The sequence below is a fragment of the Phyllostomus hastatus genome, unplaced genomic scaffold, assembly GCF_019186645.2.
Source record: "Phyllostomus hastatus isolate PE091 unplaced genomic scaffold, TTU_PhHast_1.1 phas_scaffold_11, whole genome shotgun sequence".
In the NCBI taxonomy this organism is placed as follows: domain Eukaryota; kingdom Metazoa; phylum Chordata; class Mammalia; order Chiroptera; family Phyllostomidae; genus Phyllostomus; species Phyllostomus hastatus.
Window position 1 is genome coordinate 304,365 of NW_025334005.1, and position 15,523 is coordinate 319,887.

At 65.1% G+C, this 15,523-nt stretch overlaps 1 protein-coding gene across 1 annotated transcript in view; it reads left to right on the top strand.

The window, feature by feature from the left end:
• The window catches only part of SHANK2 (SH3 and multiple ankyrin repeat domains 2), a 297,330-nt gene that overhangs the window by 48,929 nt on the left and 232,878 nt on the right, over nucleotides 1–15,523 (top strand). The window contains exons 8-9 of the mRNA XM_045854859.1: nucleotides 2,338–2,454; nucleotides 10,808–10,885. Of these exons, the coding sequence (XP_045710815.1) occupies nucleotides 2,338–2,454; nucleotides 10,808–10,885 (195 nt within the window). The remainder of the gene's footprint in view (nucleotides 1–2,337; nucleotides 2,455–10,807; nucleotides 10,886–15,523) is intronic.

Consider the following 15,523-nt stretch of genomic DNA (forward strand, 5'->3'; position numbering starts at 1 on the left):
CCTTCATTTACTTACTCAGCAGCCAGTCTACTGGCCCCTCTGGTCACCACCCCTGGGTGCCCCCCACCCCTCCCGCCGCGGCTGCTCCCCCTGAGAGCACCGCCTCCATCAGGTGACAGTGGCCGTGCACAGAATCAGCATGGGGGCGGATGTGCTTTGAGCAAGTGGGCGGGGTTTAGGTTGCGGATGGTGGGAGAGTGTTGTGTTCTAGAACCTGTGTGAACCTCCTGCTGGAGAGAGTGTGGAAGGGGAAGGAAGCCCCCCAGCCCGCCGGTCCTCGGACCCTCCGCTCGGAGTGAGGGGCTCTGCTTCCCCCCTGGGCACCAATCCCACTGTGACCCTGGGTGAGGAGGGAGGGGCGCCGTGCACCGACCCCATGTGAAACCTCACACAGCTGGTTTGGGGGGTGACGGGGAGCAGTGAGTCTGCACCCAGCGCTCCTTGTTTTTACGCTGATGCAGTGCCCTTCCTCCTGGCGGCGGGACAATCAGATTACGCTGTAGCCAGGGCTTGCCCCCGAGCAGCCGCTGGGACCGTGCGACAGCTGAGGCTCCTTGACTTAAGGAACAAGGATCCCAATTCAAACTGCTGAAGGAACAATAAAAATGATGCTCAGTCTCCATGTCCGGAAAAGTCCCAGCATTGTTGTAGCCGAGAGGGGCTCGGACAGTGTCCCCTTGGCTGCCTCAATCTCTCTCTCTCTCTCTCTCCCCCCCTTCCTTTGCTCCCATGTGGTCCCCCTTCTGCAGTGACAGCCCCCAGCAGCTCTGGGGTTCTCAATTTTCCTTCTGGCCATTCTGGAAGAGAGGACTTTGCTTTCTTAATTCTTCTGACAAACGTTCTAGCCTCTGGCCCTCCCGGTCCTCCTGGGGTGGTGCGTGCTCACTGCCCCAGCTGTGGGTCCCCGAGCAGCAGCGGGGTGGGGGGTGCCCCCCGGCTTCTGAGAGAGGCTCAGGGGGCCCCGAAGGAAAATGCAGACACTGCTGCCCCAGGAGGGGCCCGTGGGGACTGGGCAGGTACAAACCATGTTATCCGCAGCAACCATCTGCTCCATAAATTAATGAGATCATTTTTCTGGAGACATAACGATTATAAGTGGATGTTTCTCAGGTTGTTTTTCTTTAAGTAATCCAATTAATAGTTCCAATATCTCCCATGTCATCTGTCCTCACTATTAATTGGCGAGATGTAGCTCTTTCCCGGAGGCCAGGCAAAGGGGAACCCCCCTCCATCTGTCTCAGCGATCGGAGCACGTGGCCACTGGGCCTCCCGCCACCCACCGCCTGCCCCTGCACGGCGGTCTCCCTCCCACCGGGGCCTTCGTCCCTGTCCACCTGGGAAACGTTGGGTCAGGACCCCCTTTCCTGGCCTTTCCTGTCTCCCCATCCAGGTTGTCACCCCGATGACAAGCTGGTGGGACCGTGGGGGTCACGCCTGTGGTGCAGCCCATCGCTGGCTGGCCTTACCTGAGGTGCCCGGGACGTGCGGGGGGATGGGGCCAGGGGTCCGTTGGTGGCGGACCCTGCTGCCCAGGGCCACGCATCGTCCTGCGCCCTCTGCCGGAGCTGGACAGCGGCCTGCCACCTCCCGGGCCTCCCTGCTCCCTGTGAACCGGGTGGGGGTGCTGGCCTGGCGCTGAGCTTCACTCGAGCCCCGTGGGGCCCGTTGCCCCCCCACCATGATTCTCATGAGAATGAGGAGTAGGGCCTCCACTTACACGTGAGGACACAGGCTCAGAAGGAAAGTTCTGGAAAAGGGTCCAGATCACACTCTCCCCTGTGGAAGGGCTCCGGGAGGGGTGGGCCGCACTGTGGGGCTGCCCCTCCCGCCTGCGGTGGGTGGGTTGCATTTTAAAGCACTGGGGGCTGCCGCTTGCCCAGAGGCAGGCAGGTGGGGGTCTCTTTCCTGGACACAGCAGCCGTGCATGCCCACCCTAACTGTTCCATACCTGCCCCCCGCCCCCAGGATGGGGATGGGGGAGCTTGGATAAGCCCGGCCAGGGCTGGCTGCCGAGGCTGTGGGAGAGACAGGTCGTACCTCTGAGTGGTGGGACGATGGAAAGAACGGTGGGGGCCCCTTCCCAGACCCCCGTAGAATCGCCAAGCACGACCCATCAGTGCACAGCCCGGGCTCCCGCTGCCCCCCTGAGGCTCTGGGTGTGGTGGGGGCCGGCGTGTTTTTGGGGCCCTGGTCCAGAATGGCAGGGGGGGAGGGGACGGGAGGGCTGGTCGGCCACCCCGTTGGGGGGCCCTGAGGGAGGGGCCGAGCGCCAGGTCGAGCCGGGCGCCGGGTGCGTGCCGCGCGGTTCCGGGTTCACAGCGCGCGCTGTCGTTGCAGGCCTGCAGGTACGGCCACGTGCAGCACCTGGAGCACCTGCTCTTCTACGGCGCGGACATGGGGGCCCAGAACGCCTCGGGGAACACCGCCCTGCACATCTGCGCGCTCTACAACCAGGTCAGTGCTGTGCGGCGCTGGTCAGGCCCCGCCCCCACGTCCGCACAGATGCCCCGCCCCACGTCCGCACAGATGCCCCGCCCCACGTCCACACAGATGCCCCGCCCCACGTCCGCACAGATGCCCCGCCCCACGACAGCGCGGGCCGAGGGGGGCGGGTCACGGCTTCGCGGGTGCTCGGGGTCCCGTTGAGGCCTGGTCGTGGCCGTGGACGTTCCCCTCTGCCCCTTCTCCCTTCCAGTCTCCTTCCCTGATTTCACGGACCTCGAGTCTGGACCGAAGTTGGTGCGGACGCTGCACTGGGCAGACCGGGGTCGGGGCTCTACCACCTGGAGGGGGCGGGTTAAGGGGCAGATCACTGGTCAGGGTGGCTGCTGGGGGCCCCCGAGGTTCACTCACGCCGCTCATCCCCTCCGCTGTCCCAGTTCCAAGCAAGAAGTCCGTCTTCCTGGGCGATGTCCCCGGCCTTTGCCTAAACCCAAGTCCGTCCCTGCCCCCTCCACGGCCGCACCCGGCCCGGGCCCCTCTGGCCACTCTGAAACCCCACTGTGCTTCTAGCTATTACACCCCGGAAAACTCCCACACACCCTTCAAGACCCAACTCAGACAGCCCGCCCTGAGTTGAGCCTCCCTTGACGAGCCCGTCCTGGAGTTGGTGGGGTCTTCGCTGTGCTGAGCCGAGCTTTGCAAGACCGCCAGGGCCGCCCCCCGCCGGAGCAGGCCGCTGTATGACCAGCCTGTTAACTCCTGCCGGCGCCCCCTCCGCCCTGGGCCACCCCCCCTCGCGGCCATGAGCCACCGCTGCTCGTGGTCCCCACACTCTGCCGGCCTCGAGTGCGGCTCGGCCCGGTGGGGCTGGGGTGGCGCTGGCCCGGCTGCTGGCTTCCTGCTTGTGGAGCCGAGCCCGTGGGCGTGGCAGGCAGGCAGCCGGGCGGCCGCTCGTGCAGACTCGGCACGTGCACCGGAGAGCTTTGGCGGAGGGGAGGTACCCAGCTGCAGTAAAACACACGTCACAGAGCTCGGCGGTGGCGGGCGAGACGTCTGGGCCCACGTGCGCTGCTTAACTGCGCTGCCTCGGAGAAGGGGAGAAGGGGAGAAGGGGGACGTTCCTTCCCTCTCCCCAGTGGGTTTCAAGCCTATTTTGTCGTGAAGGAAAAACACCCAGAACAGACATGTTTTCTGCCACTTGAAATGACATGGGCAAGGTGGCCTTCGAACGCGCAGGTGGTGATTCGAGGTGACGCCGGGGTGGCGGTCCGTATACTGTGTTATCGATGGGGCTGGGCTGGACGGCGGTCACTCGGCTGATGGCTCCACAGGGACCCCGCACTGGCCAGGCTCTCGGGACAACCCCTGGCCCGGCGAGAAGAGGGGTCAGCAGACTCCTGCTGGAGAGGGGCACTCGGCTCTGCCGTTTGGGGTGAACACGGCCGCGGACGTCACTGGGGGAGCGTGAGGCTGTGCGCCCACAACACTTGATCTGCACACGGGCTGCCGGCCGCTGGAGCCTGTGGGCCACAGTTCGCTCAGCCTGGGCTGAGCTTCGGGCCCCCTCGCAGCCCCGGGGCTGAGCCGCTTCCTGTCAACACGCCAGGGACCCTCTGCAGGTGCACGTGCACTGTCCCCTCTCCGGGGGCCCTGGGGCCCTGGGGCAGCCTGCCTATGTTACCCTTCTCTGCAGCACAGGCAGGGATGCCTTGGGCGGCCTCGCCCGTGTTGGACCCCTGCCTTGCCTAGCCTCCCAGGGGCCACCGTGGAGAGTCACAGGCTCAGGGTGTGGTGGCTCTGTGGGCCCCAGATACCCCGGCCAGTTGGGAACTCAGCGAGTGTTCTGAGATCCAGCCTCACGGTCCCTCGTGCCGTCCCTGGGATGTTGGTGTGGTTGCCATTCTCTGTCCTCGGGGGGGCCCCCCGCCCTGACCGTTGGGGTGTCTCACTGATGCAGTGCGAGAAGGCAGCCCGGGGCATCATGGTGTGACTTGGAGAGGCGCCCGTGACGGCTGTCCTAGACGGAGGGAGGTCCCCAGCCTCTGCCCGGTGGGACCTGCCCCCGTGCCCAAGCCGGGCCCTGTCCTACCCGCGTCACCACTGCACGGAGGCCCCATTCCCTCTTCCCCACGCACGGGGGATGCACGCGGCCACCTCAGGCCTGGTGCCGGCGGGAGAGACCACCCGACTTGAAGTGCAAAGGGGCACCACCCAGAGCCCGCTGGGGAGGGGAGTGATGCTGAGCGGTAGGTGGGCCCAGGGCGGGGCCCAGGGGCGCTTCTCTTGGGCCCTGAACTCCGTCCTCTCTGATGTGGGCGTGTTGACACCGAACTCACCCTGAAGCTGAAAACAGAAGACAAGCACGGGTGTGCCCGGCACGCAGCAGCCGCTCGGTGAACGGTGGCTGTAACGGTGGTGGTGGCGGTGGTGACGATGGTGCTGCTGCTGCTGCTGCTGCTGCTGCTGTGCGTGATCAGGCCTCTCTCCTTGTCAAATCGAAAAGCATCCAGGTCTGCGGGTGGGTGGGGGCGGCCTCCTCTGCACGCCCCCCGACCAGGGTGTTTCTCCTCTTCTCCCGTGCAGTCGGCCCATCGGGGCTCCGCGTGTGAGCAGCACGCAGTGCCTGGTCTGCCACCACCCCCACAGCCCCCGGCTGGCTTTCCCGGAGCCCTCGGGGGGCGGGGGGGGGCCTGGAGTTTGGTCCCACCCCCGCCCCGGATAATGAAGGCAGGGAGTGCGCCCTAAACACCACAGGTTCCCAGGCTGGGCCAGATCGTCCGGAAGGTAAAACATCAGCCCTGCCTTCCTGCAGCCCCGAGCAGAGCCGGGCTGCGTTCTGTCCGTGTCTCTGTGCCCACGGAGCACCGGCCAGCTCAGTGGCTGCCTCCCCGGGGCCACCACCGGGGACCGTCTCTGGAACATCAAAGGCACACATCTCACTGGACAGGAGGGGTCCCCCCTGCCTTTCCCCCGGGACCCCCTGCCGGGCCTTTGGGCGCCCATTGTTGGCGGTCCCACGTCACTCGGGCCCGAAGGCCAGGGTGTGTCCTGGGGGGCTCAGCCAGTGAGTGGGGGGCTGGGCTTCCAGCCTCGCCCCCTGTGTCTTCTCCCCGAGACTGTGGGTCACACTCCGGAACCCTCGATCGGGGTGGGGACGGCCTCCTCGGGCACGGGTCAGGCAAAGTCGTCGTCGGCCCCGGCGTGGGCAGGCCGTGGTCTGCGGGTGCAGCTCCTCAGACGGAGCGCCGGTCCTGGGGCCGGGAGCCGGCCCCACGCCGGTGACAGCGGTTCTGCGAGTGACTGTCGTTTCTAACGTCGTCCGTCTTAGCTCTTCTTAGATTCCCATCTACCTGACAGGCTTGTCTGAGAGGGCGGCTCAGCTGGAAATGGATCGCTGACTTAGAGGAGTTTGGAGGGCGGAGCCTTCGCGTCGGTGACATTTAAGCAGAGACCGAGTGGGTGCAGTGGGAGTAAGGAAGCTGGAGAGTTCGTTAAAACCCGGGCTGCAGTGCGTGCACTGGTGGTTTGGGGCTCACCAGCAGCCGGCGTCTGTCCCCTCCCGCTCCCCAGCGGCGTCATCACTGGGTGTCTCTGGGCCACGCTCCTGTTGTCCAGACAGTGACCTCGGGCAGGCCTGTGCCCCGTGGCACCTTCTAGAAAACGTGGGTGGAGCGAACTCCCCCTGAGCTGGGGCGGTGACATCGGAGCCCGGCCCTTCCCCACGGTGCAGACCGACCAGCTGTCTGCCGCTCCGGCCCGCACCCTGGGCCGCCCTCCTGTTCCTCACGATCCCCCTCACCCCAGGTCTTGTCACGTCCCTTCTGTCCCCTCCACCCGGGGGGGACGGGGCTGCCCGTCCCTGCCCAGCCCCGGCATTGTCCCTGGACAGCTGTATTCAGTGCCCAGCAGTCCCCTTCCTTCCGCACTGTGTCCCCTCCAAGCCACTTCCCACTGCACATGCCAGACTGTGCCCCTGACGGAGAGCCCTTCACATGTCCCCGACCGCCCTTGCCCCCCAGCCGGCGTGTCTGCTGCTGCCCTGCACCTCAGCTTCCTGCAGCCTGGCCCCAGGGCCTTGGCACGTGCCACCTTCAGCCGGGAAGCCTCCCTGGACGGACACAGGGCTCTTTTCTGGTTGCTGAGGGCACCTCCTCCGAGAGGGCTTCCCTGACCACCTCCCCCACTCTCTCCAACGCCCGACCCTCTTCTGTTGTCTGCGGGGGCCCCCTGGGGCTCGGACGGCGCCTGGTGTGGCCCGCACCCAAGACTGACTCCTCGCGTGCACGAAGGAACAGGCTTTCTGGCCTGAGTGTTGGTGTGTAAGAGGGAAATGGCGGTGGCGGCCCCGCAGGGCTGGTGCCCGGAGGGAGGGAGCGCGGAGGTGGGGAGGGCGGTGCTTTTGCTAAGGGAGGTGTCTCTGAAGTCACGCCCAGAGGGGCGCCGGCACTGAACTGATGTCCTGCCCGGGGTTTGGTCCTCACAGAATCACAGGGCATGTCACCTCAGTGTCTCTGCTCAGCTGGCCTTTGTAAAAGAGCACAGTTACCTCTGGTGTCCTCAGCAAGGGCTGTAGGAAGGACTCGGCAGCCAGCAGCAGCTGCCTCAGAGTCATTCAGCCCCATCGGGAACCACCCCCCCGGGTCACAGTGTCTCCCCGTCACCCCGCTCCCCTCTGGAAGCCTCGGTTCATCGCTCAGCATTCCTGGGCGCAGCCTCCCGCTCTGGGAAGTAGCCCCCGTGGGCCCCGGCAGGGGGCCCGAGGCTGCATCAGAGTGACAGGCAGGTCTGTTTGCTGAGCTGCAGAGCACACATGGGCGTGCACACACGAGAGCACAGACACGCACATGCCTGCATGCACTGACATGTGTGCATATATGCAAACACGTGCACACAGACACATGGGAGCACACAGCTCCAGACACACACACACGCACGAGTACACACATGTGCAAACACATGGGCACATGCATGCACACAACTCAGACATGCATGTGCCCATGCACTGGATACACATGTGCACAGTGCACAAACATATATACCCATGCACACCCCTGTACACATCCCCACACCCCCGAAGCGTAATGGTCACTGAGCCATGTGAAGCACTTGTCTCTTCTTTTTGACTCAGAGTAAAGCCTTTAAGGTGTGTGATGGTTTTTCTGGGGTCCTGGCTGGGTCCCCCCTGGGAGGGTGTGAACGGCTGGCTGCGCCTGGCGCCTGGCGAGGACCCATTCTCGCGTTCGCAGGAAGTGCGTGTCCTTTGGGGTGGGGTGTGCGTGGAGTCTGAGCGAAGCGCTCCTGGGCAGGAGGGGGCATTTGCAAGGGTTTGAGTCAGGGTCCCAGGCACCTCCCCTCCCCCTCAGGGCTCTTGTGTTCTGGGTTCTGATTGGCTGGTGGCCCCCACCCGCCACCCCTCACTGGCCCCCCAGGTTGCCCACTGCCCCCTGAGCCTGGCGGGCACACGGAGGCCCCCCCTTCCCTGGGTGCAAACTCAGTTCAAGGTGAGGCCCGGGGGCAGCCTCCACGGCCCCTGAGTCCCCCTGCTTGCCTCCCCAGGTGGGTGGCGCTCCCTTCTCTCTTGCCTGTCCCCCCACATGGTGACCTGCCGAGACCCCCCCACCCCCGTGCCCTGCGCCCCCACCCGCCTGCACCTCTCCACTTTCTCTCCTTTCCCCTCTCTTCTCGCCACTGTCTGTGCACTGAGCGTGATGAGGGCTTTTTAATTAGCTCGGTTAATTTACGTTGGGTGGTGAGAAACAGGTCCCAAGGAGGAGTAACCTGAGGGGAGAGGGGGGATCTGGGGCGGGCTCTGGGGGCTGGGGCAGAGTCGGGGGGCCAGAGTCCTCCTAAGACTTTATTTTCAAAGCCAGCTGGGCGGGCGGGGTCTGGCCCCAGGCTGCAGTCTCCACCTGGGTCCCAGGTGTGTGGCCTCAGGCAGGGTTTCCCGCTTGTCACCGCTTGAACTGATGCTTGGACTAACGCCAGGGCTCTTAAAACACCGAACGCACGAACCCCCGGGTTCATTGTCCCCCAAATCCCCGGATGAGGAGAGCCGTGTTTGCCCAGCAGTTTTGTCCTCTTCACTGTTCTCGTTCCTCAAAGCATCACATGAACGCAGCTCGCGGGAACAATGCGGGCGGTGTAGGTGGGGGTCTCAGGCGGCCCTGCTCGCAAGCCCCGGGGGGTGCTGTGGTCCTGTCCCGGCTGCGGGGCACTGGGGCGATGGGGGCGCCATCTGCCTGCTCTTTCGCACCCAGCCTGGGTGCCTGCGAGATCCTCATGCCTTCTTGCTGCTGGGGTCCCACCAGTCCTCATTCCTCTGCCCTCCTGACGGGTGGGCCCCCACGTCGTGGTCCCAGACCCCCTCTTCCCCCACGGCCACCCCGGTCTCAGACCGGCCTGAAGCCGTGCGCACCCTGGGTGCACGGGTGACTTTTCACAGACGGCGACCTCAGTCCACCGCCTGGTGCAGCTGAGTCCCGGGCCGGCAGCCCGAGGACACAGAGGCAGGTGGACCTAGGTCTGCGGAGCTCAGAAGCACTCCGCCCGTGGCCATGGGGCGTGCAAGCAGCCACCCCTCTCAGGCTCCGAGCCGCAGCTCAGAGGACAGGGGCCCTGGGCCTCCATGTCCCTCTGCTCCCTCTAGGAGGGGTTCCCTCCTTCATCTCCTCTCCAGGCGCAGACCCCTATCCCAGGGTGCAGGGACGGAGCGGCCTCTGCTGGCTGCTGCGAACTTGCTTGCCCACCCTTGGTTTGGGGTCCCAGGGAAGGGCACCCTCGGTGTGGCTCCGCCGCTGTCTCTCGCTCCTTCTTCTCTCATCTCGGACACCGTCCTGAGCAGGGGCCTCGCACGCCGTGTGGTGAGCCCGGCTGACACGCACCGAGCGGTTCGGTCCGTCCCCATGGCCCCGCGACCCTCAGCGCAGTCGGCCTTGCTGCGTCGTCATCCCCCCCCAGACAGGAACCCACGGGTCACCCCATGCCCCCCCGCCCTCCCGGCCCTAGGCAGCCTCTCGTCCACCGTCTGTCTCTCTGTCCAGCTTTCGTCCTAGCCCCGCCGTTCTTCCGGGCCCTGTGGCCCCTGCGGTGTGGGCTGGCCTTGCCCCCTGCCTTTCCTCAGGATGGCAGGTCCCCTCTGGCCTGCGGAGGGGACACGGGCCTCCCATCCTCCGCAGCCCCCCCGGGTGTGGTAGGTTCTCCATGCAGCAGCTCCTTCCCAGGCGCGGGGCTGGGTGCCGTGCCCGCTGCCCCTGCCCCGCACCCTGTTGGCGAAGGCGGGAAAGCCCAGATGGCCCAGTGCAGGGGTGGGGCGGTGACTCCCACAGGCAGGCGGTGGCCAGGGTGGGGGGGGTGTCCTCTGTGCCGCTGCCCTGCCTCCCCACCCTGGACGCGGGGACACCAGCAGGCACGCAGTCTTTTAAAGGCTCTTTGAAAAGCGGCCAGGTGTTCTTAGCGCGTGATTCTGCCTCCGCGTGCCCCGGACTGTCTCCTCACTGTCTCGTCCCGCCCTCCCCGTGGTGGTGAGTTTCAGTGGGGTGGGCGGGGGGCGGCCGTTCTGTGCTGGCCGCCCTGGGCACAGAGTAGGTGCTCAGTTAAAGGGACAGGACTAGAGTTCTTCTCGCTGTAAAACCACACACGAAACGAGTACCATCAGCCTTTAAAGAACACGGAGGCACTCAGTGCAGAACGTGGTCCAATGAGAAGGTCGCTCTGATTGCCCCCTGACCCCTCCTGCTTCCCGCGGAGGGAGGCCCCGCCCACGGGCCACGTGGTGCACACTGTGTTTCTCCGCAGGAAAACTGCGGGGGCCGAGAAGCTGAGTCACCGTTCTGAGACCTGCGTTTCCCGCCCAGACGTGCTTGGAAACATTTCTCGTGGGTTGTTAGCAACCCACCTGTTTTGTCCCACTGCTGCCTTGGGGAGGAATGTTCTAGAAGGCACTCCCAGTTTCCCCGATTCTCGAACACCGAGGCCGCGGCCCGGTTGTCTGTTCCTGTTTTTGTTTTCGGGTTTCGCGCACGGCCTTTCGCTGGCGGTGCGTTCTCCCACGTGCGCCGGGCTGCGGGGTGCGGACTTAAGAAGCGCCACGGTTTGGCACGCGGAGCACGTTTCACGTTGTTATGGACTCTGCCACGTTGTCCAAAGTGTTTGCAGCAGTTAAACGTTATCACCTGACGCCAGGTGCGGGCGGGGGTCGCCCGATCCTGGCGGGGGGAGGGGAGTGAACTTTGCCCTCCCTCTGAAGTCTGCACTCGCGTCCTGGAGTCCGCATGCGCGAGAGCCCACCCCCCGCCCCCGCCCGGCCCCGCCGGCTCGGGCAACGCTCTGCCGCCCTCTCACCCGCGGTTTCTTGTGTCCCGTGCAGGACAGCTGTGCGCGGGTGCTGCTGTTCCGGGGCGGCGACAAGGAGCTGAAGAACTTCAACAGCCAGACTCCGTTTCAGGTGAGGAGGGCTCTGGGAGACACAGAGACGCTGACCGCCCGCCCGGGCGTGGCGGAGGAGGGGCGGCTGCTGGCTTCCGCGCGCCCGACCGCGTGTTAGTCCCGAGGTGGGCCCGTGCGGCGGCGGACGTTGTCTGTGTTTGGGGGCCGCGCCCCTGGGCCTCTGTGTCCCAGTGCCGGGGCAGCTGACATGTGTCTGGCCTGTCACCCGACGTCCTCCCGTCAGAGCCCACGGTGCGTGTGGGGGACACTTGGATGCCTCCAGGGCGCCTCACGGACCGGCTGCCTTCGCCCCCCGCGCCCCCCCCCCCCCGTGCACTTGCTGTGATGTGCTGGCTCTGCTGCCCGGCCTTCCCTCGGGGGCTGATTTGTGACAGTCTCGTGGGAGGTGGCTGGTCGTCCATCTGGCCCCCCCCCCGCTGGGGCTGCCCCCCCCACCCCCCGGAGCCGAGGGCGAACCCGGGCGCTCCGCAGCAGAGCGCCCCAGCCCGGGTTCCGGTGGATTTTACTTGCGGTGAAATGTGTGTGACATAAATGAACCATTTCAACCGCGTGGGAGCGGCCACTTCCGCGGCCATGAGCACATTCACGGCGCGGTGGTAGCTGCAGGGCTGTGCGGTTAAGTCTCGTGCGTCGCTCCCCACGAGCCCCAGATCCGCGCCCCCCCGCCCCGCCTCTCTGCGTCCCGCCCCGCCCCCTGCGCCCCGCCCCCTCCGGGCCCCGCCCCTCCGCGCCCCGCCCCCTCTGGGCCCGCCCCGCCCCCTCCGGGCCCCGCCCCCTCTGGGCCCCCACCCTGCCCCTCTGCGTCCCGCCCCCTCCAGGCCGCGCCCCACCCCCTCTCTGGGCCCCGCCCCCAGACAGCTGCTAACCCGCTTCCTGTCTCTGCGGACTGGCTGTTCTGCACGTTCAGTCCGGGCGGAAACACGCCCTGCGCGGCCGCCCGTGTCTGGCCGGAAACACGCCCTGCGCGGCCGCCCGTGTCTGGCCACCAACGTCACGCAGCGGGATGTCTTCAAGGCCATCCGTGTCGCAGCGTGTGTCAGTGGGCACTGCCCCGTGTAACGGCGTGGGGCCCCTCTCGTGGCAATGCAGCTGACCAGGTGAACATGGAAGCTTCAGCTCTGGGCTCCATGTCGCAGACACGCGTGTGGGTCCCGGCGAACACGGGCAGGCACCGACTTCACGTGGGACGGCCCCGGCCCCTTGGGGCGGAGCGCCCGGTGGCGGTCCCAGCTTCAAGACCGTGAAACAGTGTATTCGATGAGCCCTTTCTTCTGAAAGTCGGGGTGCTGCTTTGGTTGCTTGGAGACCGCCGCAGCGCCCTTTGCTCCGAGGGCAGCGAGCTGGGCTAACAGGAGGGCGCTGTTTCTAATTCGCTGTCACGAGTTCTGGGCAGTGGCTCGTGACCGCCACGTGGCGCCCCCGGGAGTGAGTGCATGTGGCAGTCAGCAGGAAAGGTCACGTGGGAGGCCACCCTGTCAGTCCCCATTCCTGTCTCCCGCCACGGGGACGGGGTCCGGGACCCCCCTCTTTATGGGCCTTCTGGCAACAGGCTCGCACCCCCGCCGCCACCCAGGGCCATCTGTCCCCGCTTCTCTAGTGAGGGTCAGTCAGTCACGTGCCACCGCTGGCTCTGGAAGGCAGTCGCGTAAAACACACTTGAGTAAGGAGACCGAGCGCCCTGCCGACAGGGAGAGTGTGGCGACCAGCGGGGTTGAAAGCCGGGCTGCGAGCTCTCTGGGGAGGCCCGGGAAGGACGGGTCCGGCTGTGTGTCCGGCTGGTGTCCCTCCTCGGGCCTCCTGCCTTGTCGGGTCTGAGTGACCTGAAGGGGCTTCGTCCAGTCTGCGGTGTCTCCCGCCTCGGGTGCAGACACCCCAGCTCTGGTTTCTGGCTCACGGTTCCTCTCTCTGACGACGACAAGGGAATCCCGGCTGTGTCTGTGGGGAAGACGGCTCGCCGCGTCCTTGACCGGGATCAGCCGCGTTCGCCCGGCGACGCCATGCTGCTCAGCAGCCACGGCGAGTGTGGGCCTCTGAGAAACCTCCGGGTGTCCGGCGGAGTTTGTCCGGCTGAGCTTTTGCCTCAGGATGGATGTGAGGCCGAGGCTGAGCCGGCAGCATCGGCGGGAGTGAGGAGCCTGGGACACGGCCCGCCCTCAGGTCCCCCACCCCTGGCTCCCCCGGCTCGGGTGTGAGACGGGGTGAGTTTTTTAAGGAGGAGAGCGTTGCCACACGACTTGGGTGCACCGTCACAACGAGGGTGGTGGGCCCAGACGGCCCTTGCCAAGTGCCCCCTGTGGGGCGGGTTCGACCACAGACGTCTGTTTCTCGCAGCTCTGGCTGGAGGCCGGGAGTCAGGTCACGGTGCCGGCAGAGCTAGTCCAGGGGTCGGCTTGTCGGCAGCCGCTCACTCGAGGCCTTTCTTCTGCGCGCACACGTGGGGGGAGGGGGTGGGGGAGAGACTGGGCAGAGCTTCCTCCTCCTCTCGTAGGAACCACAGTCTCACCTCCTCAGGGCCCCACCCCATGACCGCTTTTAACTTCATGAGCTTCCTGAAGGTCCCTCCCCAGACGGACACCGTCACAGCGGGAGTTAGGGCTCCCCCGTGTGGGTTTGGAGAGGGCGCTCTTAGCGATGCGGATGGAGGTGGTGATGATGGTGGTGATGGTGTCAGTGATGATGATGCTGGTGATGGTGATGGTGATGATGGTGGTGATGGTGATGATGGTGGTGATGATGGTGATGGTGATGAAGGTGGTGGTGATGGTGATGATGGTGGTGATAGTGATGATGGTGGTGATGAAGGTGGTGGTGATGAAGGTGGTGGTGATGGTGATGAAGGTGGTGGTGGTAATGGTGATGAAGGTGGTGGTGGTAATGGTGATGAAGGTGGTGGTGGTGATGATGATGGTGGTGGTGGTGGTGGTGATGTTGGCAGTGGTGATATCATGGTGGTGACCGTGTTGGTGTGGTGATGATGTTGGATTTGGTGGTGTTGATGGTGGTGGTGATGGCAATGTTGGTGGTGATGATGATGGTGATGGTGGTGGTGATGTTGGTGATGTTGGTGGTGATGGTGGTGATGGTGGTGGTGGTGATGGTGGTGGTGGTGATGGCAATGTTGGTGGTGATGATGATGGTGATGGTGGTGGCAATGTTGGTGGTGATGGTGGTGGTGGTGATGGTGGTGGTGGTGATGATGGTGGTGGTGATGGTGGTGGCAATGTTGGTGGTGGTGGTGATGGTGGTGGTGGTGGTGATGATGTTGACAGTGGTGATATCACGGTGGTGATGGTGTTGGTGTGGTGATGATGTTGGATTTGGTGGTGATGAGAACAATGATGATGAATCCGCTTGCACAGAAGATGAAAGCTCACAAACTCTCTTCCTGTATGTTTATTTAATGAATAACAACCAGATGAGGTTGGCGTTTTCATCCCAGTTGACAGGAGGCGTGGACTTAGGGAGATGGGCGCCAGGATTTCAGAAGCACTCAGTGGCCGAGACTGGGGTCCGGGCCCCTCACTTGCAGGCTGGCGCCCCAGGGTGTGGGGCGCGGGTGGAGGCAGGGGGCAGTCCCGTCTTGCTTCCTGGTGTGGAGTGAACCTCGGGGTCCTTTACTTCTCGAATGGCTCAGCCCACGGGCGCAAACACACCCTGATTCTGAAGATGAAGAGACACAGAAGCCCGTGGAAGAATCCCGAAGCCATGGAAGCCCTAGGCGAAGGGGAGGGCGGTGAGGGAGAGAGGCAGGAGCGGCTGCTGGAACTCGTCATCCCACCAGCACCTACCGAGTCCCAGCCAGAGCCTCCCTGTCTCCCGGGCGCTGGGGAAACGCCAGTGACCACGGCGCCCCTGCTCTCGTGGACTGAACGCCAGTCAGACTGATCACGAGCAGGGACACAGACAGACGTCTGAGGTGTCGGGGCTGGTAGGCGACGGGAAGGGAAATACGGTGGGCTGAGAAGAGTGGACCGGAATCGGGGGGGGGGTGGTGCTGTGGCAGGAGGATCTTCCGACATGTGAGCGGAGACCAGGGAGTGGGCCGTGCAGGTGCCTGGGGGAAAGCATTCTGGGAAAGGGACTGGCATGTGCCAAGGGCCTGGGGTCAGGGTGCGCCTGGTGTGTGTGAGGAGCGGTGAGGGGGGCAGCTGGCCGGGGGAGCAGGGTGGGGGCGGCCAGGGGCCGTGTGATAAGGCACGGCCTTAGGGTTCAGTCTGCGTGAGACGGGAAGAATCCACAGGGCAGAAGAAAACTCTGAAACGGAAGTGAACCCGTCCCTGCAGCCGACCCCGGTCACGATCCCGCGTGAGAGCAGCTGGTGCTGTTGGCGGGTGAGGAATGCGACGGAAACCGGTGGAGATCACGACCGGGGCCTCTGGAGCCAGCACAGTGTCCGCGGCTGCGCTCTGCAGCCCGGAGGCCACAGGACTCACCGGGTCCCCAAGTGAAATGATCACTGAGTGAAACTTCAAGTTCAGTCCCTCGGTCACATGACCTGTATTTCAGGTGATGGGTGCCCCCCCACCCTCCCGCATTGGCCCTCGCTGCCCTGGAAGCCCCCGGGGTTCTCCCGTCCCTTGCACCGCAGTTCCGGTGGCGAGGCCCTTCAACGAGTTTCAACTACTCAGTGTGTCCC